This window comes from Oncorhynchus keta, chromosome 24, assembly GCF_023373465.1.
Source record: "Oncorhynchus keta strain PuntledgeMale-10-30-2019 chromosome 24, Oket_V2, whole genome shotgun sequence".
NCBI lineage: Eukaryota > Metazoa > Chordata > Actinopteri > Salmoniformes > Salmonidae > Oncorhynchus > Oncorhynchus keta.
Window position 1 is genome coordinate 16,218,408 of NC_068444.1, and position 25,167 is coordinate 16,243,574.

At 41.7% G+C, this 25,167-nt stretch overlaps 3 protein-coding genes across 7 annotated transcripts in view; 2 read left to right on the forward strand and 1 right to left on the reverse strand.

Moving 5' to 3' along the window:
• Positions 1 to 497: 497 nt before the first annotated feature.
• On the reverse strand, positions 498 to 6,297 carry klhl31 (kelch-like family member 31). 3 transcript variants are annotated; one of them, XR_008078176.1, is made up of 4 exons: positions 6,167 to 6,297; positions 3,748 to 4,950; positions 1,159 to 3,597; positions 498 to 1,094 (listed from the first exon to the last, which is right to left on the reverse strand). XR_008078176.1 is itself a non-coding variant. In XM_035800983.2 (3 exons), the coding sequence occupies exons 2-3, from the start codon at positions 4,920 to 4,922 to the stop codon at positions 2,865 to 2,867; spliced, it is 1,908 nt and encodes a 635-aa protein (XP_035656876.1). In that variant the 5' UTR covers positions 4,923 to 4,950; positions 6,167 to 6,297; the 3' UTR covers positions 498 to 2,864. The 3 variants fall into 3 exon arrangements, 2 of the variants coding, with proteins under 2 accessions (XP_035656876.1, XP_035656877.1); XM_035800983.2 differs by having other exon boundaries at positions 498 to 3,597; XM_035800984.2 differs by having other exon boundaries at positions 498 to 3,597; positions 3,748 to 4,953; positions 6,167 to 6,223.
• Positions 6,298 to 7,217: 920 nt separating this feature from the next.
• On the forward strand, positions 7,218 to 16,100 carry eloal (elongin A, like). 2 transcript variants are annotated; one of them, XM_035800985.2, is made up of 11 exons: positions 7,218 to 7,346; positions 9,701 to 9,757; positions 9,866 to 9,978; positions 10,067 to 11,159; positions 11,266 to 11,365; positions 11,596 to 11,757; positions 11,847 to 11,944; positions 12,638 to 12,818; positions 13,512 to 13,674; positions 14,470 to 14,576; positions 15,389 to 16,100. In XM_035800985.2, exons 1-11 carry the CDS (start codon positions 7,272 to 7,274, stop codon positions 15,445 to 15,447), a joined length of 2,208 nt encoding a protein of 735 aa, XP_035656878.1. In that variant the 5' UTR covers positions 7,218 to 7,271; the 3' UTR covers positions 15,448 to 16,100. The 2 variants fall into 2 exon arrangements, with proteins under 2 accessions (XP_035656878.1, XP_035656879.1); XM_035800986.2 differs by lacking the exon at positions 9,701 to 9,757 and having other exon boundaries at positions 7,241 to 7,346.
• A 2,082-nt stretch (positions 16,101 to 18,182) lies between these two features.
• The window catches only part of lrrc1 (leucine rich repeat containing 1), a 39,394-nt gene continuing 32,409 nt past the window's right edge, over positions 18,183 to 25,167 (forward strand). Inside the window, exon 1 of one of the 2 annotated variants that reach the window (XM_035800988.2) lies at positions 18,183 to 18,339. Coding sequence is in view for 1 of the 2 variants with exons in the window: in XM_035800987.2 (XP_035656880.1) it covers positions 18,601 to 18,759 (159 nt within the window). In the remaining variant the exon portion in view is untranslated. Of the gene's footprint in view, positions 18,760 to 25,167 lie in introns of both variants that reach the window. The other variant, XM_035800987.2, reaches the window with a different exon arrangement.

The following is a 25,167-nucleotide window of genomic DNA, read 5'->3' on the forward strand; positions in this document are numbered from 1 at the left end:
GTCAGGAGGAATGGGCCAAAATTCACCCAACTTATTGTGGGAAGCTTGGGGTAGGCTACCCGAAACGTTTGACCCAAGTTTAACAATTTAAAGGCAATGCTACCAAATACTAATTGAGTGTATGTAAACTTCTGACCCACTGGGAATGTGATGAAAGAAAAAAAAGCTGAAATAAATCATTCTCTCTACTATTATTCTGACATTTCACATTCTTAAAATAAAGTGGTGATCCTAACTGACCTAAGACAGGGAATTTTTATGAGGATTAAATGTTAGGAATTGTGAAAAACTGAGTTTAAATGTATTTGGCTAAGGTGTATGTAAACTTCCGACTTCAACTGTATGCTGCAAGTTATAGGACAAAAACGTTTGTACATTTCGGCACTGTGGAGAGGACTGAAAATGACGCCCTCTGTAGTCTTCTGCTGTCTTCTGTTTGAACCTGATAGTCACAATGATTCAACAACTATGACTCATAGACCATGAAACAGGGTGACTCACATACAGGTGGCTTTATCTCATCTTTAGTATTCATAGGCAAATGTGTCTCACAGCCACTGGATTTACTGCACTAAAGCAAGGTAAGCTCATACATGTTCAGCAGACATGGGTCAAATGCATGTCATGTGTACTTAGTGTTTGAGGTGTGCTTCATTTGTCTCACTCCTTCAATTAGACTACTCCGTTGGTTCCATTGTACAGGGCAAACTAAAACAACAACTCAAGTACAATTGATATACTGATTGATATACTGATTGATGAGTGACTTTTTTGTCACACCCTGATTTGTTTCACCTGTCTTTGTGCTTGTCTCCACCCCCTCCAGGTGTTGCACATCTTCCCCGTTATCCCCAGTGTGTTCTCTGTTTGTCTGTTGCCGGATTGTTTTGTTCGTCAAGCCTACCAGCGGTTTTCCCCTTGCTCCTGTCTTTTCTATTGTCTGTTTTTCCGGTTTTAACAATTCTGCCTGCCCTGACCCTGAGCCTGCCTGCCGTTCTGTACCTTATGGACTCTGATCTGGTTTACTGACCTCTGCCTGACCCTGAGCCTGCCTGCCGTTCTGTACCTTATGGACTCTGATCTGGTTTACTGACCTCTGCCTGACCCTGAGCCTGCCTGCCGTTCTGTACCTTATGGACTCTGATCTGATTTACTGACCTCTGCCTGACCCTGAGCCTGCCTGCCGTTCTGTACCTTATGGACTCTGATCTGGTTTACTGACCTCTGCCTGCCCTTGACCTGTCGTTTTGCCCCGTGCTCTAGTAATAAACTTTTGGCAAGAAAACATGATAGTTTTCTAGCCAAAATCGTAAAGCAAAATGCTTCTGTGGCCCCGTAAAAATATGAGAACTTATGCCAAAGATAAAGTGAAAAAGTGTTTGCATATATGATTGTAAAATATAGCTTTGCATAAATTACAGGAAAAGACAAATTCAGACTATTTATGTATGATTTTTTTTTATACTGGTGTATTGCCTTAAATGGTATGTGTGAGACTAATAAATCCAGCTTCACCTACAAGTGAAACTTAGAACCATCCACCTCAAACAATTTCAGTTATATGTCAAACACAACTTTTTTAAATGTTTAAAATAAGAACAAAATAAATCATGAGCTGTCAGGGAAATTAGGAGGCACTGTTGCAGAGTGCCCACACCCGTAACAGCTCAGGCTAATAGCTGTATTTTCCAGTATTCACTCTTTTTACAAAACAAATATTACCAATGTCATCATAACAACATTTTCCCAACAGCTTCTTCTGAGTCAGGACAGTACATACAATTCACATGACTGTAGTGTATAGTGTGTTAAAGAAAACAAACAAACAAGAAACCAGCAGCGTCTACTCCTTGAAGCTACAATATATTTCAGCAACAAAGAATGCTTAGTAATTCGTTTATCTTCTGCATTGACATCTGAAGATTTCAAAGGGAAATGTATGATCTCTAGCAGCACCACCACAACATCAACATACTGGATGCAAACCGATGATGTCTGTGGAAACACTCGTCTTTCTCCATCTACATAGAAACACGCCCTCATTTACATATGTTGTATGTTGGGGTGGTGCTGGAGATGATGAATATGAGTTTACATTTTTTTTTTAAATGTCCCTTTAAATGTTAATCACAGTTGTATACCTGTATATCACAGGAGGTTGGTGGCACCTGAATTGTGGAGAATGGGCTCGTGGTTTACCATGTGTTTGATGCCATTCCATGGATTCCAGTCATTTTTATGAGCTGTCCTCTCCTCAGCAGCCTCCACTGCTGTATATGAGGATTTAAGTCAATGGTCTTCCGTCATCATCATATGTCCAGTCGTTGATTATACTATATACAGTGTATTTAGCTTTATGTCACTGGAAAGTAATGATAGTGACATAACAAGGGTTCGCCATATAGGCATGTTTATGTGTATTGTACAAATAATGCAGTTACTATTAGCACAACACCAAATAAGTTTAATATTGGGAATAAAATCTGTGGTCTAGGGAGAGTAGGGCTGATTCAACTATTACGGCTGAATTGGCCCCAAAAGGAAATAAATGTTTCCCTTGATAATAAAATATTTAAATTTGTCTCACAACACAAAACAACTTCCTGAATTCATGTCGCACGTAACAATTTTATGATTTGCCTTAATTTGGAAGAAATTCCATCCTTCATAAAACGTATAAAAAACAATTTGAATATATCTGATTCAATTCCAAAATAGATGTGTGTGTGTGTGACATTTGTAGGTTATCAGTTTTTTTTAACTCAAAGAGGGATGATCACTTTCTGCATAAAGGATTTTCTGAATTGGACTGGCTCGAGGATTTTTGGTCCTCTGGCAGACTACATCAAACAACCTGCCAGACTCTATATGCTGACTGGTGCAGATGAAACAGAGCTGGCCCTGGACTCTCGTGTTTTGCGTGTGGGTATGGTAACGACACAGCATGAGATGCCAACTGTAGCCTCTGGCAACTCATCATCCTCAGTCCATACATTGAGGTCAGGGTTATACACCTGGATGCATTTCTTGTACCTCTTCTCAATCTCGTTCCAGCCTCCAAGGAGATAGATCTTATTATTCATGCTGACTATACCAGCAGTGCTCACTCCTGTGTTTAGCGGGGCAGAGTAGCTCCACTGTCCATTGTGAGGGTTGAAACACTCAACAGCCAAGACATCCACCCTCTCTCCACGGCCACCCAGCTGGCTGCCACCAATCACATAAGCCCGGTCTCCGACTGTAGCAGTGGAATGCCAGCCTCTAGGGGAGCTCAAACTGTTCTTATCCTGCCACATATCTGTGGAAGGGTTATAGCTGCACACAGCCCTGGAGTACGCATTGTTGATGTAACCACCGCTAACAAGGATCTTGCCATCAATGACAGAGCTGGCGTGGCAGCACCGGGGGATCTCCATGGGGGTTTTCATCTGCCATTGGTTGGAGGAAGGCACGTAACACTCCATTGAAGCTTGGCATCCATCAGAGTTACGACCTCCAATAGCGAACAAGAGACCATTGAAGGTGTTGAGACTGAAGTGGGTGCGCTTCTGGATCATGTTGGTCAAATGAATCCAGGTGTTGAATCGAGGATCATACCTAATGGACAAAGACATGTTATTAGATACAAATTATTATTTGAATGTACAGTACAATATCTTGTCATGGTCTGTGTAATATCAGCCATACTATAAGAGCAGAAAGGATACATTTACAATAGAATAAGCTCATACAGAATCAAATGTTCACCTGCAGAAGTTGCTGACAGCATGTTTCGCCTGGTTCCTGGCATCATTCTGGTCTTCACCACCAGCAACATAAAGGAAGCCATCCAGGACTGCCACACACTGATTGAAGCTCTTGGCTGGCATCTCTGTCAGCCTATTCCATACGTCATCCTCATCCCTGTAGAGAACCTCTTTGCTGAGAGATTTTTCCGCCAAAGCTGGTCGTCCACCCACTGTCAGCATGACACGGAGGCCACCACGTACCTTTGTTCTGCGGGACTGCAAAATGTTCTGCTGGTAAGGCAACAGGTGGTAATTCATGGCGTCCACCAGGAGACGATGGCACTCAGGGTCCTGCATCATTCTGGGCACATTCTGGACATGATTGACCAGGTCCATAGCTGAGATGGTGCCAAAGCGAATGTTGGTCAGAAGATCTGGGGCGTATTTCAGTCTCTTCTCATCGAAGTCCAACCACTTCATGGCTATCTGGAAGGCTGTAATCTCAGAGGGCAATTGCAGGGAGTCATCACTGAGGAAGTCATTGATCTGCTCGTAGGTGAGCTTCCGGAACTGTTCCATCTCAGAGAACTCAATAAAATTCCCCCTCATGAACTTCTGGGCGGCTTCTTTGGTTTCTTTGAGGCCGTAGGTGTCGGCAATGTTGGCCACGTACATGCAGTTCTCCACGCTGAGCTCCTGCATGAGGAAGTCGCTGCACATCTTCACCAGGGTGTTGATCTTCAACAACATGGCTGCTGCAATGGTGCTGCCAATGCTGTACAATGACAGGGTTAGTTTACCTGAGTAGGCGTATGTGATGGCAGTGGCCAGACCTGTGGGTGAAAGGTCATTCAAGTCAATCTTCGTGAGGGCGGAATCCTTCTTCAGGATATTCTGAATGTACTCACTGCAGGAGGCCATGACAACTTTATGGACATCAAAGGACTTTGACTTTGTGGAGACGGTCAGGTCGCAGAGGAAACTGTCCTGCCTCATGGTACAAAGACCTTCCAGGAGGTTAGGAGCATAGACAGGGTCAGTGACTTCACTTGAGATGCAGGTGAAGCTGTTTCCTCCCTCCAACAAGGTGTTCAGCCCGTTAATGTTTTTGATCGGGCGTTCCTCGACCATTATAGTAATTTCATTGTTATCCCCTTTGTTCTTTTTGGCAGTCTTGTTTTTTTTGGGTGCCATGGCTGCAACAGATGGACACAGCCCAGACCTACTTGGAGGAAAATAAGAATATGTCAGAGCAAGAGCAACCTGTTGAAATGAAAAAACAATCACAACACCATATGGCAACTAATACATTTAGGACAAAACTGACAGATGTACAGTTGAGTGAAATATTGTCACACAAAATATTGTCAAATTCAAATGTGTAATATCATAATCATTACAGCTTTACTTGTATTTGTGGTAATAAGTAGGCCTTCTTTTCGAAAAGTCAGTCCTGCATCTAGGCGTGTTATATACGTTGCTGCGGCCATTTGGCAATGTATGTTGTGGAATAATTGACAAAGTGGCTGAATACAGTGTGAACAAGTGAGGCTGTCTGAAGAAAACACAATAATTTCTTTGCATTTATACTGTTATTTTGATATTTGAAAGTTGCAACCAAAGTTCAACACCTTAATGAAAATATAAACCGTTGTATTTTTTTACATTTATTTTAATATACATTTGGAGACGATTGTGAAAAGGGTATTACATTCTCTAACAGTATGAAGGCCCATTCTATCCTACTTGCATTTTTTTACATTCAAATTTGATAACAATTCAAAGCAATGTTGTTAGACATAATCAACGTAAACATCATTACAATAGACTACCATTTTTTTCTCCATCAAATAAGTTAAAATGACATATAGTTGGCCTATTCCAGAATAATGCTGTAGCGCAAGTCAGCGAATCAACATTCAGCTATCTGCATCTGTCGCGATGTATCAGTTCTGTGACCAGGAATAGCAACGCTGGATAGCTCACCCATGACGTTCCTTTTATAGACTTGTGTCAGGAGGACCTAGCCAAATGTCCTTCTAAAAAGTTCAGTTAATTCTGAAGATTTAAAAAAAGAAGGCCCAATGATCAACTAATCAATTAAATAATTCACCTTTGTAGAAATTATAAATGTAAAGAAACTGAAAGTTGAAAGAAAAATCCAAAACATTATCCAGAAAGTCAGCAGATCTATAATTATAGCCTAAAAAATAATCAGCCTTTTGTAAAAACTTTCCTAGTTAATTTGAAATCTGATGGAAATAAACTGACAATAAAACTATGGTGTCAAACCTACACATTAGGTTACTGTATTGTGTCACTGTGCCAAAATCAAATCAAACATGTTAACAAACATTTAGGCAACTTTTGTAATTGACAGACAGACACAAAGACATTACAAACATAGGAATAATATGGCCTAAACATGGCTTACTTACCAAAGAGATGAGAAGCAAGTGAAAAAAGACTTGCACCTTCAGATAGTGGGCAAAAGAGACTGGTTATACTCAACAGTGCCAGAAAAGTGGAGTAAACTCCTCCTCTGAGCATGCGAATGGAAGTATTGCCCAATACGTGTGAGGGGGACACAATACTAGTCTACTGACTTGTAATATGGTAGCTGGGATCACCCTGAATAACTTCAATCAAATTCAATTAAATGTATTTATAAAGCCCTTCTTACATCAGCTGATGTTACAAAGTGCTGTACAGAAACCCAGCCTAAAACCCCAAACAGCAAGCAATGCAGGTGTAGAAGCACGGTGACTAGGAAAAACGACCTAAAAAGGCCAGAACCTAGGAAGAAACCTAGAGAGGAACCAGGCTCTGAGTGGTGGCCAGTCCTCTTCTGGATGTGCCAGGTGGAAATTATAACAGAACATGGCCAAGATGTTCAAATGTTCATAGATGACCAGCAGGGTCAAATAATAAGTTGTTGTCGAGGGTGCAACAGGTCAACACCTCAGGAGTAAATGTCAGTTGGCTTTTCATAGCCGATCATTGAGAGTATCTCTACCTCTCCTGCTGTCTCTAGAGAGTTGAAAACAGCAGGTCTGGGACAGATAGCACGTCCGGTGAACAGGTCAGGGTTTTAACTTGTCATATAGCATAGGCTACATTCAAATCCATCTCTCTGGCGTGATTATTATGGGTAGGGCCTAATTGTCAACCCAATGTAATAACTCAAATAGACGTCATGGTTATCTGGTGATTCATTCTACGAGTGATAAAGTTCCGATTGCAAATGGAGAAAAAATATTATCATGAAAAGGAAGATTCTCAGACAACCGTGATGTCTAATGGATGTGTCATTTGTGACTTTAGGACCACATCATTTCATCGGCTCATTTGTATACTAAATCATTTTTGGGATGGTCTGAGGGGTCTTTTACAGTGACACTGACATCTGCTCACGTTCACTAATTGATATTTGGATAATTGGACATACCTCTTTAATAAAAAATAGTTTGACACCGCCCCTTATATAACGTGACTGTGGTGCAGTAGCGCTTTCGGGTCAATTAATACACGTGAGCCAACGTGATGGACGCACTTGACGTGTCGAAGAAAGTGCTGCAGTTAAAACTTCAGCTCAAAGAAACGACAGAATCAAAGAAGGTATTTTAGACGCACCAGTGTAATTGATTGTAGTTTTACGCCGGTTATTTATTGTACACTTACTCTACCTGGACAGTAATACATAGATAGCATTCTCGACTGAATCACAAGTATTGTACGGTAGGCTAGTGATGGAAGCACTGAGGTTTACAAAATAAGTCACGTGGTCTATTTAAACATATTCAATGTCAGCAGGGCTGCTCCCCCAAATCAATTCATTAAATGCGTGTTTTGTTTGACACATGCATGTTTGGAAGAGTTTATGAACAACTTTAACAACATGGAACTCTTGTGACTAAGTATATGCTGCTGGTGATGCGTTGTCTGTGCATGTGTGCAACAACTTCATATTGGGGTAGGCGTGAGGAGGATTATGGCAGGAAGTGCTGCAGCTAATGTCAAAGTGAAGTCAAAAATTGCCTGTTCGAGTCGCGTTGATTTAAAAAATATATATATATATATATATTTTTTTTTTATGGGGGGGGGGTTAGTTTACCGATTTCCTTACCTTGACACAATTCACAACCTTCTACGAAAAGTCACATTTGACATAAAATGCTTCCCGTCTAGTCAACCAGTGTGGAGTGGGGAAGATTGTTGGGGGGAATGAGAAGTGCTCTGGCGCTATAATTAACAACCCAGCCAGTTGCCCAACTTGCGGCTGCTGTCTGTCAACTCGGCGCTGAGTTGCGGAAACACTTACTGGAATACTTATGTTTGAGAGAATTATGAATACAGATGAAACGTTTGCCACCTGTCATACGAATACCTTGTTTCAGGTGTATCTTGTGTTTCTGGGTTGGATGTGAGGCCTCTGCTGCACACATGCAGTAGGCTACATACTGTAGGCAGCCACATTTTTACAACTGATGTGGATGCAGGCAAGCTGGGAGGGGATTGTCCCATACTTCTTCAGCAATTTTGATTTTCTAGGAGTACTTGACTCAAACTGAAATAGGATCAGGTATTCACTTTGGGTGCTGTTACTGTTTCTATGTAGGTGCAGGAGCACCACAATAATTAAGAGGAACAGGACCTCAAGCAGTAGAACATTTTAGGTGCCGGTACTCTACTCTAGTGCGCTCATGTCCAAATCAAGCACTGCTTTCTAGTGAACTGAAACGAGGATTGCCATATTGTGCATGTCTGTCCATTAGTTCCCGTTGCTGTTTCAGCTTTTGTTAACTTTAAAAAAAAGTTTATTTTTTCATACAAACTCTGCATGATCCCCCCCTGTGGTAGTTGTTCATGATAAACATGATGATAAACATGATCCCCCCTGTGGTATTTGTTCATGATAAACATGATCCCCCTGTGGTAGTTGTTCATGATAAACATGATCCCCCTGTGGTAGTTGTTCATGATAAACATGATCCCCCTGTGGTAGTTGTTCATGATAAACATGATCCCCCTGTGGTAGTTGTTCATGATAAACATGATCCCCCTGTGGTAGTTGTTCATGATAAACATGATCCCCCTGTGGTAGTTGTTCATGATAAACATGATCCCCCTGTGGTAGTTGTTCATGATAAACATGATCCCCCTGTGGTAGTTGTTCATGATAAACATGATCCCCCTGTGGTAGTTGTTCATGATAAACATGATCCCCCTGTGGTAGTTGTTCATGATAAACATGATCCCCCTGTGGTAGTTGTTCATGATAAACATGACCCCCCCTGTGGTAGTTGTTCATGATAAACATGATCCCCCTGTGGTAGTTGTTCATGATAAACATGACCCCCCCTGTGGTAGTTGTTCATGATAAACATGATCCCCCTGTGGTAGTTGTTCATGATAAACATGATCCCCCTGTGGTAGTTGTTCATGATAAACATGATGATCCCCCTGTGGTAGTTGTTCATGATAAACATGATCCCCCTGTGGTAGTTGTTCATGATAAACATGATCCCCCCTGTGGTAGTTGTTCATGATAAACATTATCCCCCTGTGGTAGTTGTTCATGATAAACATGATCCCCCCCCTGTGGTAGTTGTTCATGATAAACATGATCCCCCTGTGGTAGTTGTTCATGATAAACATGATCCCCCCCCCCTGTGGTAGTTGTTCATGATAAACATGATCCCCCCCTGTGGTAGTTGTTCATGATAAACATTATCCCCCCTGTGGTAGTTGTTCATGATAAACATGATCCCCCAATGGTAGTGGTTCATGATAAACATGATCCCCCCCCTATGGTAGTAGTTCATGATAAACATGTTAGGCGTTCTAATCGTGCAAGGACAGTTTTGTACAAATGTTTGGAAATTGGCACTATGTTTGCATCCTAATGTAAACTGAAAATGTATACCATATACAGTCTTTGGTTTATGCATAGCCATCTGTCTATCTTACAGGTCCTGAAAATCTTAAAGAAACTAAGGGAGTTGGATATAACCCTAGACATTCTTGCAGTAAGACACTCCTATACTTAAAATTGTGTGTGTGTTGCATGAAGAGTTGTGGTTTGCATGTGCCCATTTGTACTCAATTTCATGTATTTTTGTCTTGATTATGATTAGGAGACTGGAATCGGCAAAGCTGTGAACTCTTTGCGCAAGCATGGGGATGCAGGAGAAGCTGTTAGGCTATTGGTCAGTCACTGGAAGAAATTGGTTCCTAAAGAAACCTTGAGGTATTGTACTTGGCACACTTGCTTTGGAATAATTTGAATAATTGTCCCGTGTTCATTACTAGAGTGTTTGAATTTCTCCCTCATACAGCCATACAGAGAAGGAGGACGCTTCGCAGAGCAAGCTTTTGGTAACCGATGCAGAGATTCAAAACCGTTCAAAAGAGGCATGCTCAAAAATAGAGGACCGAAGTCAAAATACTTCAGAAGATGAGCGTTTAAAAACCGATGAGGACAACCAAGATGGTCCTACTTCAAGAGGGGTGCATTTGAAAACTGATGAGAAAAACAAAGGCACTTCAGAAAAAGAGCATTTGAAAACTGACAGAAATGAAGAAAGTTTGGAAACTGAATACAAAAACCAAGGTACTTCCAAAGATGAGCATTTGAAAACTGAAGACAAAAACCAAGGTACTGCAGAGATGTCTCATTTACAGGAAGTAGATGAAGACTCAAGTGAATTGAAAAATGATCATTTTAAAAGTGAGAAGGAAAACAAGCGTACTTGGAAGAAGGACAAGGATGAGGGGGAAAAACAGAATAGGACACGAGAGTGTTTAATGGTTACTGGAAAAAAAAGTAGAAATTCTGAAGATGAAAATGTTGTGCTGCCAAACACAACATTTTCATCTAAGAGCAGCCATAAGAAAGCCAAGTCGATTTCCAGTGAAGAATCTAACAACAATTCAGATAACGGAGGGAAATGTGGGATAAGGAGAGACTCCAATAGAAAAACACTGCCGTGTCCTAAACCATCCAGCAACGAGTCGTCAAAATCTAAACCTGATAGAAAATGCACAGTTATTGACAAATCCAATGACCAAGACAACAAAAAAGTGAGTGACTCCCTAGGTTGTAATGGAGAGAGGCGGAAACCAAGTGAAAGAAATCAAGTCTGCCATGAAGACAAAAAGACTAAACAAGAGGGAAAATCAAAGACCAAAGAGAAAATGGCGATTGAGGAGAAGCCGAATGGCGACGACGTCGAGGTGCCCTCCATGTCTTTTGAGTCTTTCTTGAGCTATGACATCAACACGCCTAAGAGGAAGAAAAAATCTGACAGTAAAAAAACACCTAAGAAACTTAAGACTGTTGAAAAAGAAGTAAAGGCTGTGAAGACACCCAGCACGAAAACCAATAAGCAGTTACCTGCGGCGACTGCAGATTTTTCACTGCCTAAAAAGGTACATTTGGCATGGAGTTGTAATGCATTGTAAATATTTTCATAAATGTTTTGAGGTGACATTCTGATTCAACAATGTCACATTGATCAAAGACATCCTTTTTAAGGCTATGAAGGGGTCTGTGATGGACTTGCTTAATATTCCATTGCCAACATTTCTACCCGAATATGACGAGATCTCCAACTTCAACTACTACGACAGGAAAAGTGAGTGTAAACTGTGGTATTTTTTCCACCAAGGGTTTGTGATTGAGCAAGCTTTACAAACTTAATCCAACTCCACTGAACATGTAGTTGCATGTCATGACTTGAATCCTATTTTATCTTGCTATGTAAAATGCTGGGCTCCCTTGTTTGACCTTGGTCTCAATGGGAGTCTCTGTTGAATTAATTATCAAATAAAGTATTTTCAGGGTGTTATGTGTAATTTGTTTCAGTGGAAGAGAAATCTAAAGTCTTGGTCTCTGAGGGCCCGGTCTTCACTGGTCAAAGACTCAACCGGAAGATGCAGGTCTATTCTGGTGCAAAGTCTGCCTTTCTCCCAACCATGATGTCCTTGTACCAGCAATGTATCCGGGCACTGCAGAACAACATTGACTGTGAGTATGGCCCAGGCAGGGAACCTCAACACTCTTACGCAGGCTGTCCTTTGGATGGAGAGAATGTTAACGCTCTGATCTTTTCTTAGTGCTCTATGAGATCGGAGGGGTCCCATTTGAAATCCTTGAGCCAGTACTAGAGCGCTGTACACCCGATCAGCTGTTTCGTATTGAAGAGTGCAACCCGGTAAGAATCCCATTCTTAAGTTGATTTTGAGGAGGCCTGATTTAAGTGTTGTGCCTGCAAGGGTTAATGCTGGACAGGCCTCCCATCACTTTACCCCTGAGGGCCAACCTGCAAGTACTTCCTGTATGTCTGATAGTGCTGCATAGGTAATATGGCTTCACCATGGCAACTTGGTATAAAACTAATATTCTTACACCAATTTGACTCTTCATAGATGTGAATACTGATGGCTTAGATTTGTAAGGTTTGGTAAGAAATATGGGTACTGTGAGCAGATTTGCCATTTTCACTGATCAGCCAATACAGGTTGGTTGTTTAGCAAGAAAACTGACGCGCACGCTACTATGGGACAAAACACTTGGTTGGCTTAGATTATTTACAACATGTAAACTATATTTCAATGTTTAAATACATTTGCACAATGAGTGCTTGTCTCAAATACATTGTTATCGTTGTTGGTTGGCTAGCTAGCAATTTGTTTTGCCAAATTAGCATAGATATGACATTAGTCAACACCTCAACAAGACATGGTATCAAGAACAAGCTGACACGAGCCACCTACGATTCCCCACATGGCAGCTTCTCATTGTTGCTAGCTATCTGGCCATTCAGAATCACAGGACTTCTGCCCCATTGAATCGTGCACATCGTTTTCTTGAAGTTGTCAGATAAACCGTCTATGTTCTCTGACAGATGTATGTTGGATTGACTGATCACTTATGGGAGAAGCACTGTCAGCGGGACTTCAGGAATGCCCATCTAGAGGAGTACGAGTCCTGGAGAGAGATGCATATGAGGCTATCTGAGGAAAGGGAGAGGAAGCTCCAAAGACTGACTAAAACCATAGTCTCTGCCCATTCAGGAAAACCCAAAGGTTTGCTATTTCATCATGTTTTTGTATTGCTTCACATCATTCACAGGAAATCCTTGACATTCAAGTTCTTGGACAGGTCAAAAAGTAACCCTAGATGTCTTACCATTCAGCCTTTGGACAGTGCTCATGCTCTGTCAAGTTATGCTACCTTTTAAACTGAGATCCTCCACTTTACAAACTCTGGTCTTGGGTTGAAAGGGACTGAGCAACAGTTGGCCCAGTTGTTTTGAAGTGATCTGAGCAAGACTACCCCTTAATGCTGACCAGGCACTGGGTTAATGTCGACCTGGCCATCTGTCCCCCGACCAACAGAGGCTATGAATAGATCTAAAGGGTGACTGGCTACGGGGTTAAATCTAAACCTTGTCAATCTGTCATGGCCTCTGCTGGCCTTGTAGGGCTGGAGATGATGTAGAATAAAGCCTTTCCCATCACCGACTGGGGTTCTGTAAAATCCATATCTCCCCATTTCTATAAGTAAGCTAAATGCTATAGTGCAATTATTCCTTAATGTGTAAATGGTTGTATTTTTATTATTGGGTCAAACATCTTTGGTTTGTCTCTCCAATCATATCTTATAGACTCCACACAGTTGGCATATTTACTTACTGTAGGTCTTTTCACTAATACTAGTTGTGGAATAAGAATTTGTCTTCTAAAATGTAATTTCTTCCCTCTTTCACCCACTCCCAGGCCGGCAGGTGAAAATGGCGTTTATTAACTCTGTTGCCAAGCCGCCTAGAAATGTGAGAATTCAGCAAGAGATCCATGGAACTGCAAGACATCCACGAATCCAGCAGGAGAACAATGGACCTACTGGTGTCGTACTGCCGCCTCACCCACTAGACAGGCCCAGGTCTGTCCCCACCATCCTGTCATTCTCATATTGACCATGGTGACAAAGATGCCTAATTACAAATGTATATGCCAGAAAATACATTATTCTTGCTCCAAGTATGACAATCATACATCTTATGGAGTTGCTATCCTTTGAATAATTTAGAATTTGAACTGAAATTAATTTTAATCAATATCTTGATGAACTGTAATGTTTTCCTAATATAATTTCATAAGATGGGTAACAACTCAATACTGAGCCTAATGTATGCACTCGAGGATCATAACACATGGTTGACTCATGTCATTGTACTTTCATTGGTAGCTCAATCACCTGACCACAGACAGTGTTTATTTGTTCCCATGGTCTACGCTCTACTCCCCCAAATGAAAATAACCAGCAACGGTTGCTAAACAGAGCCATAACCTGGCTGTTAATATCGTGGTAGTGCTAGATTAAATACCTTTCTCTAGAAGGGTGCCGGATAAACTGGTTTCATTCTGGTTAGTCATTCATTCTGCTTGTCCTCAGTTTTCCACTGCAACAAATCATTGTAATAGACATTGTTCACTAGACTTGACACAATACATTTGGCAGTATCAATACAACAAATGGTTTTAGACATTTCTGGTGGCGCTTTTGAACTGATGCTATTTAAACAAACATGTTTGTTAATCGTTTTTCTGTCGGAGTATGGTTTACAGTTTCTCTAACAGTGTTATTAAATCATTTTTGTGTGTGTATGCAATTGGGATGTAACCGTAATGTAGACGCCATGATCTTAACACTGTGCACTGCCCCTCTCCTTCTCAGTGTCAAGGCCCAGGAAAACAGAGCCAGACCCTGCTATGTTGAACCTCCTAGGCCAAGCACCACTGTCTCTGGGACAAGCCAAGGACAAGATTCACGCAAAAAAACACGTAAGTAGAATCACTTGGCACCTAATGGGTTAACAATACTTCACTACTGATTCATGAACAGTGTAATTGTATTGACATTATTTCTAACTTTTTACTCCAGGGACTGATTCCTTTTGTGAGGCTAATGGTAATATACGTGGATCAAATTGTACTTCTCCCATTTTGTGCATGCAGCTGTCGTAGGCCAGCAACTTCTAGTAGAAGTCAATGCTTGTGCCTTAATGCATGATTACAATTTAACCAGCAGGTGATAAAGGTCTGCATTCCCACAAAGTGGGGGATTTGTGAGAAGTGAGTTTGACTGTTGGATTACATCAATACTCTGCTGAATTACTTTATGTAGGAGTAGAAATGGCCTGTTCACAATGGCTACGTAACATTTATTTGTTTTCCTTGAAATATACCAGCATCTTTCATTCGATTCAGAAATGTGTTTTGTCCTACAAAGACTTGGTGTATTCATTATGGAAACTGTTCACTCTTTAAGAACCAAACGGAAGCAAACAGAGCAAAACAAGAGTTTCTACTGGACAAATTCAGAGGGGTTCTGTTTGCTTCAGTTTACGCTGATTCTGTTAACATTTCTTAATGAATACACCCCATGCCAATGGTATACAGAATGTGTACATGTGAAGATCAAATATAGAAGTCAACATCAGTCTGGCCGTTCATAATCCTAGACCGGTCAAATTAGCCTGTGGAACCAGCTTGATCAGTGTTAACCATTGTTTTTACTGTGAAATACACAGATGAGGCTTGTTACACCAGACTATGGCCAAGTTGCGAATGTTCTACTTCTTCTTTCTCTTGAGGGGTGGCACCTATGATGGCAAAGTCTCTGAAGGCCTTTAAAACGATGGGGCGTAGATGAAGACCCTAAGAGGATGGATGGACTGCTGGAAACTTGTGGATACAGGTGCATTGATTCCACTTCATGCCTTTTCACTATTCATTCCAGGCCAAATGTTCCTTGGCCTACTTTACTTTTTGAGACCAAATTGGAGCTTTAACTATACACTGAGTATACAAAACATTAAGGACACCTGCTGTTTCCATGAGACTGACCAGTTGAATCCAAGTGAATGCTATGATCCCTTATTGATGTCACTTGTTAAATTAACTTCAATCAGTGTAGATGAGAGGGAGATGGGCTAAATAAGGATTTTTAAGCCTTGAGACATGGCTTGTGTATGTGTGGCATTCAGAGGGAGAATTGGCAAGAACGGTACGACATCCAGCCAACTTGACAACTGTGGAATGCTTTTGACACTTTGTAGAGTCCATTCCTGACGAAATAAGGCTGTTCTGAGGGGTGGGGGGTGTGCAACTCAATATTAGTAAGGTGTGTTCTTAATGTTTTGTATACTCAGTGTAGCTATTGGGCCGGGCCGTCTTTGTATGAAGTTTTTTGCCCATGCTGCTTGTAAAACAATTGCTGCATTTGATTGATGGGTATGTTTCAATGGTATTTGTTTGTTCATATTGTCAAACACTGAATTGCACTATTAAATATGATGAAAACCATTGTTTTTGGCCTTTCATCTATTTGTGGACATGGCACTAACTGCCAAAATAAAGGAAACCCCAACGGTGTCTTAATAGAGCGTTGGGCTACAACGAGCCAGAGTCTGGGACTCTACTGGAAGGATCCCACACCATTCTGCTGTGAGAAATTCCATTGGGTGTTCTGTTGATGGTGGGAAACGCTGTCTCAGGCTCAGCTCCAGATTCTCCCATAAGTGTTCAGTTGGGTTGATCTGGTGACTGAGATGACAATGACATATGGTTTACATGCTCATCAAACCATTCTGTGACCATTTGTTCCCTGTGGAGGGGGCATAGTCTTCTGATGGTGGCATAGCCATGGTAGCAAAAATACTTTAATTGCCCGCCCAGCTATTTTAAACATGACCCTAAGCATGGTAATTGCTTAATTCAGGAACCACACCCTTGTGGAACTGCCTGCGTTCAATATACATTGTATCCCTCATTTACGCAAGTGTTAACATTATTTTGGCAGATACCTGTATGCCTGTTATTTTCAGGGGGCTTAGTGTTGTCATTTAGTATGTTCTAGTGCCTCTTAGTGGATAAGAGAAGAAAATGCAAGTGTTATGCCCATATTATCAACAATCTTTTTTTTTCACCATCGAGCAGTGGTTCTCAACATTTTTGGTTACTGGACACCGGTGTCAAACTCATTCCATGAAGGTGTTGTATCTGCTGGCTATTGTTTTTTCCTTTAAATGAATACCTGGAAATTAAGAGCGGAGTTCCTTACTAATTAGTGACCTTTATTCATCAAGTACAAGGGAAGAATGTACCTGCAGACAATCGGCCCTCTGGAATGCGTTTGACATGTGCTGTACACAACACATTTGGCTCTACCCAAAATATCCCACCAACTGATCCCAATGCCCATGTTCTTATGAGTCTTCCCATGTACCATCTGTGGGTATGCCAGGTACTAGTAGTTACCCCAGGGTTGAGACCCGCTGACCTAGATGTTCATCAAGTGAAGATGGATTCATCCTGAATTACTAAGTCAATCGATGACTTGAGTTCAGACGGTACGCCCTCACTATTTTGAAAATGGGTTCTATATTTGTATTCATTGCTTTTTGGTGGATGGACCTACATCAATGGTGCATTCAGTATGACAACTGTGTTCAACGGTTTAATTCAACAGAACCGGTACTGTACTGATCTTTACTGGTCGTAAAGAACTGTGTGGTTATGGTGGCCCAGAGGGCGATTGTGTGTGAGTTTTGCGATATCTAATGGTCACACCCATATTGATATAGCCAAATGAGAGGAAACAGGCCTACCTCAAAGGCTGTTGAACTGTGTGCACTGTTCTTGGAAAGTGTTCAGTAGGCTACAAACTAATACAACGTAGTAAACGTTGAACCAAACTGAACGCACCCCAGATTTACATGTACATTTCTGACAGCTGCCCCATAAAGACAGATTCATATTTGACTTACAAAAAAAAACAAAGCCGGGTGTCAATCTTGTTTGTATGTTACCTACTCTACTCTAAAGTGTGTGTATGTTTTTAAATTGAACCAACAACTAGGCAAGTAAGTTAAGAACAAATTCTTATTTACAATGACTACCAACCCCGGACGATGCTGGGCCAATTGTGCGCTGCCCTATGGGACTCCCAAACACAGCCTGGATTCAAACCAGGGACTGTAGTGACGCCTCTTGAACTGAGATCCAGTGCCTTTGACCACTACACCACTCGGGAGCATAACTCTCAGAATAAACTGTATTAAGAACGGAGTATTAAAGACAAAACTAGGATATTTCAGGCTAAAATAACACTGAGCTGAGGTACAGTAGGCCAACTGATGAAAGGCAACTGATTCAATCGCGATCCTCTCTCTTGCTTCTACTTTTCCAGAGGGTGTGAGTGAAATACAAAGGGAGGAGCAGTTAGGAATGGTGACGTCAGATTGAAACGAGGGAGTGAATGTTCCGGGTCAGAAACAGGGGTGTAATCATTAGTCCAAACAGTTGCAGAAACGTTTTGCAACTAAAACAAGAGTTTCTATTGGACTAATTCAGTTAAGTCCCGCCCATGTCGTTTCGTTTGCTTCCGTTTAAGAAACATTTGGCAACAGAATGAGTACACCACTGGTCTGAGGGGAAAATAACTCTGGGACAACGAAATCAGTAGGCTACACGAAATAAGACCGAAACAGAGATGTGTTCGTTTTCGGGAGCCGATTAGAAAAACTAACATTCCAGAGGCGACGTGAGTAAAGAATAAAAAACCAAGCCTACAAAAGTATTGAATGTGAGAGCGCCAGACACAGTTTTTATTCCATGGTGCCCATTGGTATTTATTTACGCCTGGGGGAGGTGGTTAAGATGTTTGCTTTGGAAATTCGTTCGACCAACTGCAAGAAAGTGTTTGGCAAGCAATCTAGTAGCTAGGTGGCTATATTAATTTGCGTCTTCCGTTTCTTTAATTGGTGGGATATTTGTTAAGAACGGATTTTGCCATTACCCAGTGATGTTTCACTGTATACCTCTGTGGCGGTGCAACCGTCATGTTGAAGTGATCGATAAGCGGCACTGCTCTCTGTTGTACGTCCCGGATGAGATCTACCGCTACAGTCGGAGTTTGGAGGAACTTTTGCTGGACGCTAACCAACTCCGCGACCTGCCCAAGGTAAGCAGAATGTGTTTGCTAGCTGGCTTAACTAAAACTGTATTATGCATAGTTCACTGATGAGATGTAATGTTACGTGGTGTCATGTCTGGGAAAAAAATAGTTGTACATTAAATGTAATCAATGACGAGTTATTTATCCATGGAAAAAAACAACCTGCAGTTTGAACAGGTGACTTGGGTACATTATTTCATTTCATGGGGACATAATCATTACACAATATTGCTATTCGTCTGGAGATCTTTAAAATATTTTTATTTTAAATTTAACCTTTTATTTAATTCGGCAAGTCAGTTAAGAACAAATTCTTATTTCCAATTACGGCCAAACCCGGACGACTCTGCGCCGCCCCATGGGACTCTATCACGGCAGGTTGTGATACAGTCTGGAATCGAACCCGGGTAATGACGCTTCTAGCACTGAGATGCAGTACCTTATTCCGCTGCGCCGCTCGGAATCCCTGAGCGGCAAGAAGGGATACAGCTTTTGTCAAATGAACATCAGAAGTATATATTTTTTGGGTTACGGTTGAGCTAACCATAACCTAATTATTCTAACCTACTGGGTGACATCCCAACCTGCTACGAAAAGTCAAATCTAACGTTAAAATGACAAGCTGGATCCCTTCTCGCCAAGACCCTGGACAGAGGACACCCGCATGTCGTATTAATTTCCGATGTTTGGGACTGTTTTGAAATTATGCGCGCCCTATTATTTGGCAAACTGCAACACTTCTGCTGCTCCAACAAGTTACAATTTCTACTGTCAATTTAATCTTTATTATGGGGAAGACTAGTTGGCTACGAACGTCTTTATTGAATAGCCTTGCTACATAACAAACTAAATAAATCGATCAGCATGATTCACACTTGTCTGGCTGTGTAGAGACTATGGTACTGGTATTTGAAAGATAAAGGGCTCGTTCCATTAAAAAAAAAAATCTAAACCTTTTTGGCCGCACCCCTTTTGATTTGATCGAAACCTCCCATAGCATATTTGCCCATCGTAAAAGTGGTCAGACAGTGACTTTGGACCTGAAATTCAGGTCACAGTGCCAGAACATTCAGGAGATAGAGGTGCTCAAAGTTGACCCATTTAGCATACACCACCATACACCACCATGAGTCATCCATGACAAACAGGATTGTCAAACTTGAATAGTTTCTGGAAAGCAATGTATTCAGCAAACATGCATTTTCATCCCAGTCATCATTCTCTAAGTTTGCATGTCATTTCTGTGTGCGAGTGTTTGCGGGGAAGAGGGTTACGCCCTTACATTGCATTCCATGCAGTAAGATGGACCACAACCATTGTTGGTGTTCCTTCACATGCAACTAATACCATCTAGGCTAGCTAAATTAACTCAAGATGAGTCCAACAGAATAGATTATCCAGGTAACTGTTGTACTGTGCTCTGCTCATTGTGTGGTCTCATCAGATTTGCTACCAAGGTGATGTAACACTAGACAGGCCTATAGTATGAGTGTGTTCACCATTGGGTTGTCGTGACAATGGTACAGCATGAAGAATTTAGTCTGTCTGTTTCAAGTTAATGAGTTGAGGAAAAGGCTGGCGTAGGCTCTTTGATTTCTTCATCTGTATCTTGAGAAGTTCTCGATTGGATAAATTGGGATCATCCAGGCTGTATCACCTCCGGCCGTGATTGGGAGTCCCATAGATCGGCGTACAATTGGTCAAGCATCGTCCGGGATTGTGTGGGGAAGGCTGTCATTATAAATAAGAATTTGTTCTTAACTGACTTGCCTAGTTAATTAAATAAAATTCTGATTTAACGTATCATATAGCTTTCTATATAGTCTACATAATAGCGTGATACATTTTTCTTCTTGAAAAGGAGTCATTGCAGAGAAAATGCAGACTGGGCTTTTTATCAACTTGTGGAAACATGAAACGGGAGTGAGTTGGCCACGTTCCTGTTTTTCCTCTTTTCCATCACTTTCTCATGAGTGTTGTCGAGGACCTCGTCTATAGAGAAATTAACCGTTTGGTGCACTACAATTGCCAGAAGATTTGTGTTAGTTTATTAGTGGTTAAATAAATCTCTGATTTTTTTGGGGGGGGGGATAGCAAATGGTCAGGTAGTGAATGATTGGACAAGAAGTAGCCTAGATTTTGAGGATACTTATCAGGTGTTCCTTTCGTTGAGGAATCAAGCAAGGGATGTCTAACTGCATATACTTGCAGGCTAGCCTAACTTGTAGAACTAGCTGTGCCATTGTCAATAGAGATGGTGATCTCTCCAAGTCCTGTGAGTATATCTGTTGCCTATAGCCTAGGCCATAATTTCCCAAACTCGGCCCTGTCCTAGGCTATTTTACTTTTACAACTTCACTTAGCCTAAATAGTAGGAACTACAGGAAAAGGGAGCTGTTCACCTAACCACAGCACAAGCCTACCACATCTCATTTTGAGATGTTGATCGTTCTGCATTAGGCTGGTCTAGATATCAGTAGACATTGATAGTTTGGGATTTTGATTATGAAGAGATGTAAAGACATGACATTTTCAGAAATGCTTATTTGAAGAGGTGAAAATTTGACAAATGAATAGGTTATAGCTTTATTTCCCCACCCCCTCTACATTTATTTCCACACATTTGGCATAGGGTGGCCTAGGCTATTCAAAAGTCCCATCACCAATGTGGAATTTAGTCTAACCTCAGTAGACTAAAGGGCATAGGAGCCTAGTATAAGAAGCCACCTAGTTTGTTGAGCGATAAGATGCCGCCTTGTGTACTAGGTTAGTCATGTCTGACAGCCAGCAGGTCTGCTCTTCCTCACATTGAGCCATGAAAACAAGGAAGTTGTTAACAAAGGTGCAGTCAGTATCAGGGTGTTATGGCGCAACATGAGTCCTCCTTTGTTCTGTCAAGCTCTAGGCCTAGCATCACCTTTGAAGTTTGCCATTGTCTTTGTTAAGTATTTACAGATGTGCTAACTTCGCCTAATATACCAAAGCCAGTCCTAATCAAAACTGTTCTTCTCGTCCAATTTTTAGCGTTTACGATGTAGGCTAGCCTAGGTGTTGTCAACTTAGCAACACAGGCATCAAATTAGTAGTCTTAAGGCATCCGCATGCTTCCCAACTGAAACAGTTCGAAAGAGTTAATTCAAATGTGACTTGTTTCAGGAAACTTGGTGTATTTTGCACATCACTACTTTACAGGAGAGCAGTGGTGGGAAAAGTACTCAATTGTCACACTTGAGTAAAAGTAAAGATACCTTTAATAGAAAATGACTCAAGTGAAAGTCACCCAGTAAAATACTACTTCAAAATGAATTTTATTTGTTACATGCGCTGAATACAGCAGGTAGACTTACTTACAAGCCCTTAACAACAATGCCTTTTTTTCAGAAATATGTGTTCAGTAAAAAATAATTAAAGCGCAGCAGTAAAATAAGTGGCGAGGCTATATATACAAGGGTACTGAGTCAATGTGCGGGGGCACAGGTTAGTCTAGATAATTGAGGTAATATGTACAAGTAGGTGAAGTTAAAGTGACTATGGATAGATGATAAACAAAGTAGTAAAAGGGGAGGGGCGGACAATACAAATGGTCTGTGTAGCCATTTGAGTAGATGTTCAGAAGTCTTATGGCTTGGGGGTAGAAGCTGTTTAGAAGCGTTTTGGACCTAGACTCCGGTACCGCTTGCCGTGCGGTAGCAGAAAGAACAGTCTATGACTAGTGTGGCTGGACTCTTTGACCATTTTTAGGGCCATCCTCTGATACCGCCTGGTATAGAGGTCCTGGATGGCAAGACACTTGGCCCCAGTGATATACTGGGCTGTACGCACTACCTTCTTTAGTGCCTTGCGATCGGAGGCCGAGCAGTTGCCATGCCAGGCACTGATGCAACCAGATGCTCTTGATGGTGCAGCTGTAGAACTTTTTGAGGATCTGAGGACCCATACCAAATATTTTCAGTCTCTTGAGGGGGAATAGGCTTTGGCGTACCTTCCTCAATACTGTCTTGGTGTGTTTGGACCATGGTAGATTGTTGGTGATGTGGACACCCAGTCCCATTGATGAGAATGGGGTTGTGCTCGGTCCTCCTTTTCCCCTAGTCCACAATCATCTCCTTTGTCTTGATCACATTGAGGGAGAGGTTGATATCCTGGTACCACACGGTCAGGTCTCTGACCTCCTCCCTAAAGGCTGTCTCATGAATGTCGGTGATCAAGCCTACCACTGGTGTCGTCAGCAAACTTAATGATGGTATTGGAGTTGTGCCTGGCCATGCAGTAATGAGTGAACAGGGAGTACAGGAGGGGACTGACCACGCACCCCTGTGAAGTCCCAGTGTTGAGGATCAGCGTGGCGGATGTTGTTACCTACCCTTACCACCTGGAGGCGGCCTGACAGGAAGTACAGGATCCAGGTGCAGAGGGAGGTGTTTAGTCCCAGGGTCCTTTGCTTAGTGATGAGCTTTGAGGGCACTATGGTGTTGAACACTGAGATGTAGTCAATGATAAGCATTCTCACAAGTGTTCCTTTTGTCCAGATGGGAAATCGCAGTATGGATCGCAATAGAGATGGCATAATCTGTGGATATGTTGGGGTGGTATGCAAATTGGAGTGGGTCTAGGGTTTCTGGGATAATGGTGTTGATGTGAGCCATGACCAGCCTTTCAAAGCACTTCATGGCTACAGACGTGAGTGCTACGGGTTGGTAGTCATTTAGGTAGGTGACCTTATTTTTCTTGGGCACAGGGACTATGGTGGTCTGCTTGAAACATGTTGATATTAGACAGTCAGGGACAGGTTGAAAATGTCAGTGAAGACATTTGCCAGTTGGTCAGCGCATGCTCAGAGTACACGTCCTGGTAATCCATCTGGCACTGCGGCCTTGTGAATGTTGACCTGTTTTAAAGGTCTTACTCACATCGGCTACGGAGAGCGTGATCACACAGTCGTCCATAACAGCTGATGCTCTCATGCATGCTTCAGTGTTGCTTGCCTTGAAGCGAGCGTAGAAGTATTTTTGCTCATCTGGTAGGCTCGTGTCACTGGGCAGCTCGCAGCTGTGCTTCCCTTTGCAGTCTAATAGTTTGCAAGCCCTGCCACATCCGACGAGCGTTGGAGCAGTACGATTCAATCTTATTCCTGTATTGACGCTTTGCCTGTTTTGATGGTTCGTCGGAGAGCCAAGCGAGATTTCTTATAAGCTTCCGGGTTCGTCCCGCTCCTTGAAAGCGGCAGCTCTACCCTTCAGCTCAGTGCGGATGTTGCGGAAAGTCTAAAAGTATTTGGTTTAATTTAGTTAAATATCCAAAGAACATAAAATTGCTAAAATGTACTTAAGTATTAAATTAGTTTTATTAAGCAAACCAGACGGCACAATATGTCTACTTTTACATTTTTTTTCCGGATAGCCGGGGATGTTCTCTTAATAAGTGAGTGAATTGGACCATTTTCAAATGGCTCTCCTGCAGTGGGCGAGAATGATCACATCGCATCAGTGGATGGCTGGGTGCCAGCAGAGTTTTACATGCGCAACAGCTTGGAGCAGACATTTTCTCTCTCTCCCCTATTGAAAAAGCTACGTCTGGTTGAAATATTATCCATTATTTATTGTAAAAAGAACCTGAGGATTGATTATAAAAAAAGTTTGACATGTTTCTACAAACTTTACGAATACTATTTGGAATTTGTCTGCCCCGTCGTGACTGCTCGAGCCTGTGGATTTCTGAACAAAACGCGCCAACCAAATGGAGGTATTTTCGATATAAAATAATCTTTATGGAACAAATGGAACATTTATTGTCTAACTGGGAGTCTCGTGAGTGCAAACATCAGAAGATCAAAGGTAAGCGATTCATTTTATTGCTTTCCTGACTTTCGCGACTAATCTACTTGGCTGCTAGCTGTTTGTAAAGTTTTGTCTGCCGAGAGAGATGTCCTAACAAATGCTTGGATAGCTTTTGCTGTAAAGCTTTTTTGAAATCTGACACGCCAGGTGGATTAACAAGCTAAGCTGTGTTTTGCTATATTGCACTTGTGATTTTAATGAAAATTAAATATTTTTATTTAGTAATTTAATTTGAATTGGCGCCCTGCAGTTCAGCAGATGTTGACAAATGATCCCACTAACGGGATGGGTGCGCCAAGAAGTTAAAACACCTGATTCTACTAGTTAGCTGCACAACAATGCCTTAACTAGCTGAATCAGATATGCTAATTTAGGGTTGGACTGAACCTCCAGGACAGTAGATCTCCAGGAAGGGGTTAGCTACCTAGCTAACATTGAACCTGGTTGGTTAGCTACCTGCAGATTCATGCAGGGTAGTAACATTGACGTTATGGTTAATTATTTAGCTAGCTATATCTTAAAATGGTCAGTGAGCTGTTCTCTCATGTGTCTGGAAGTAGCTAGTCAACGTTAGCTT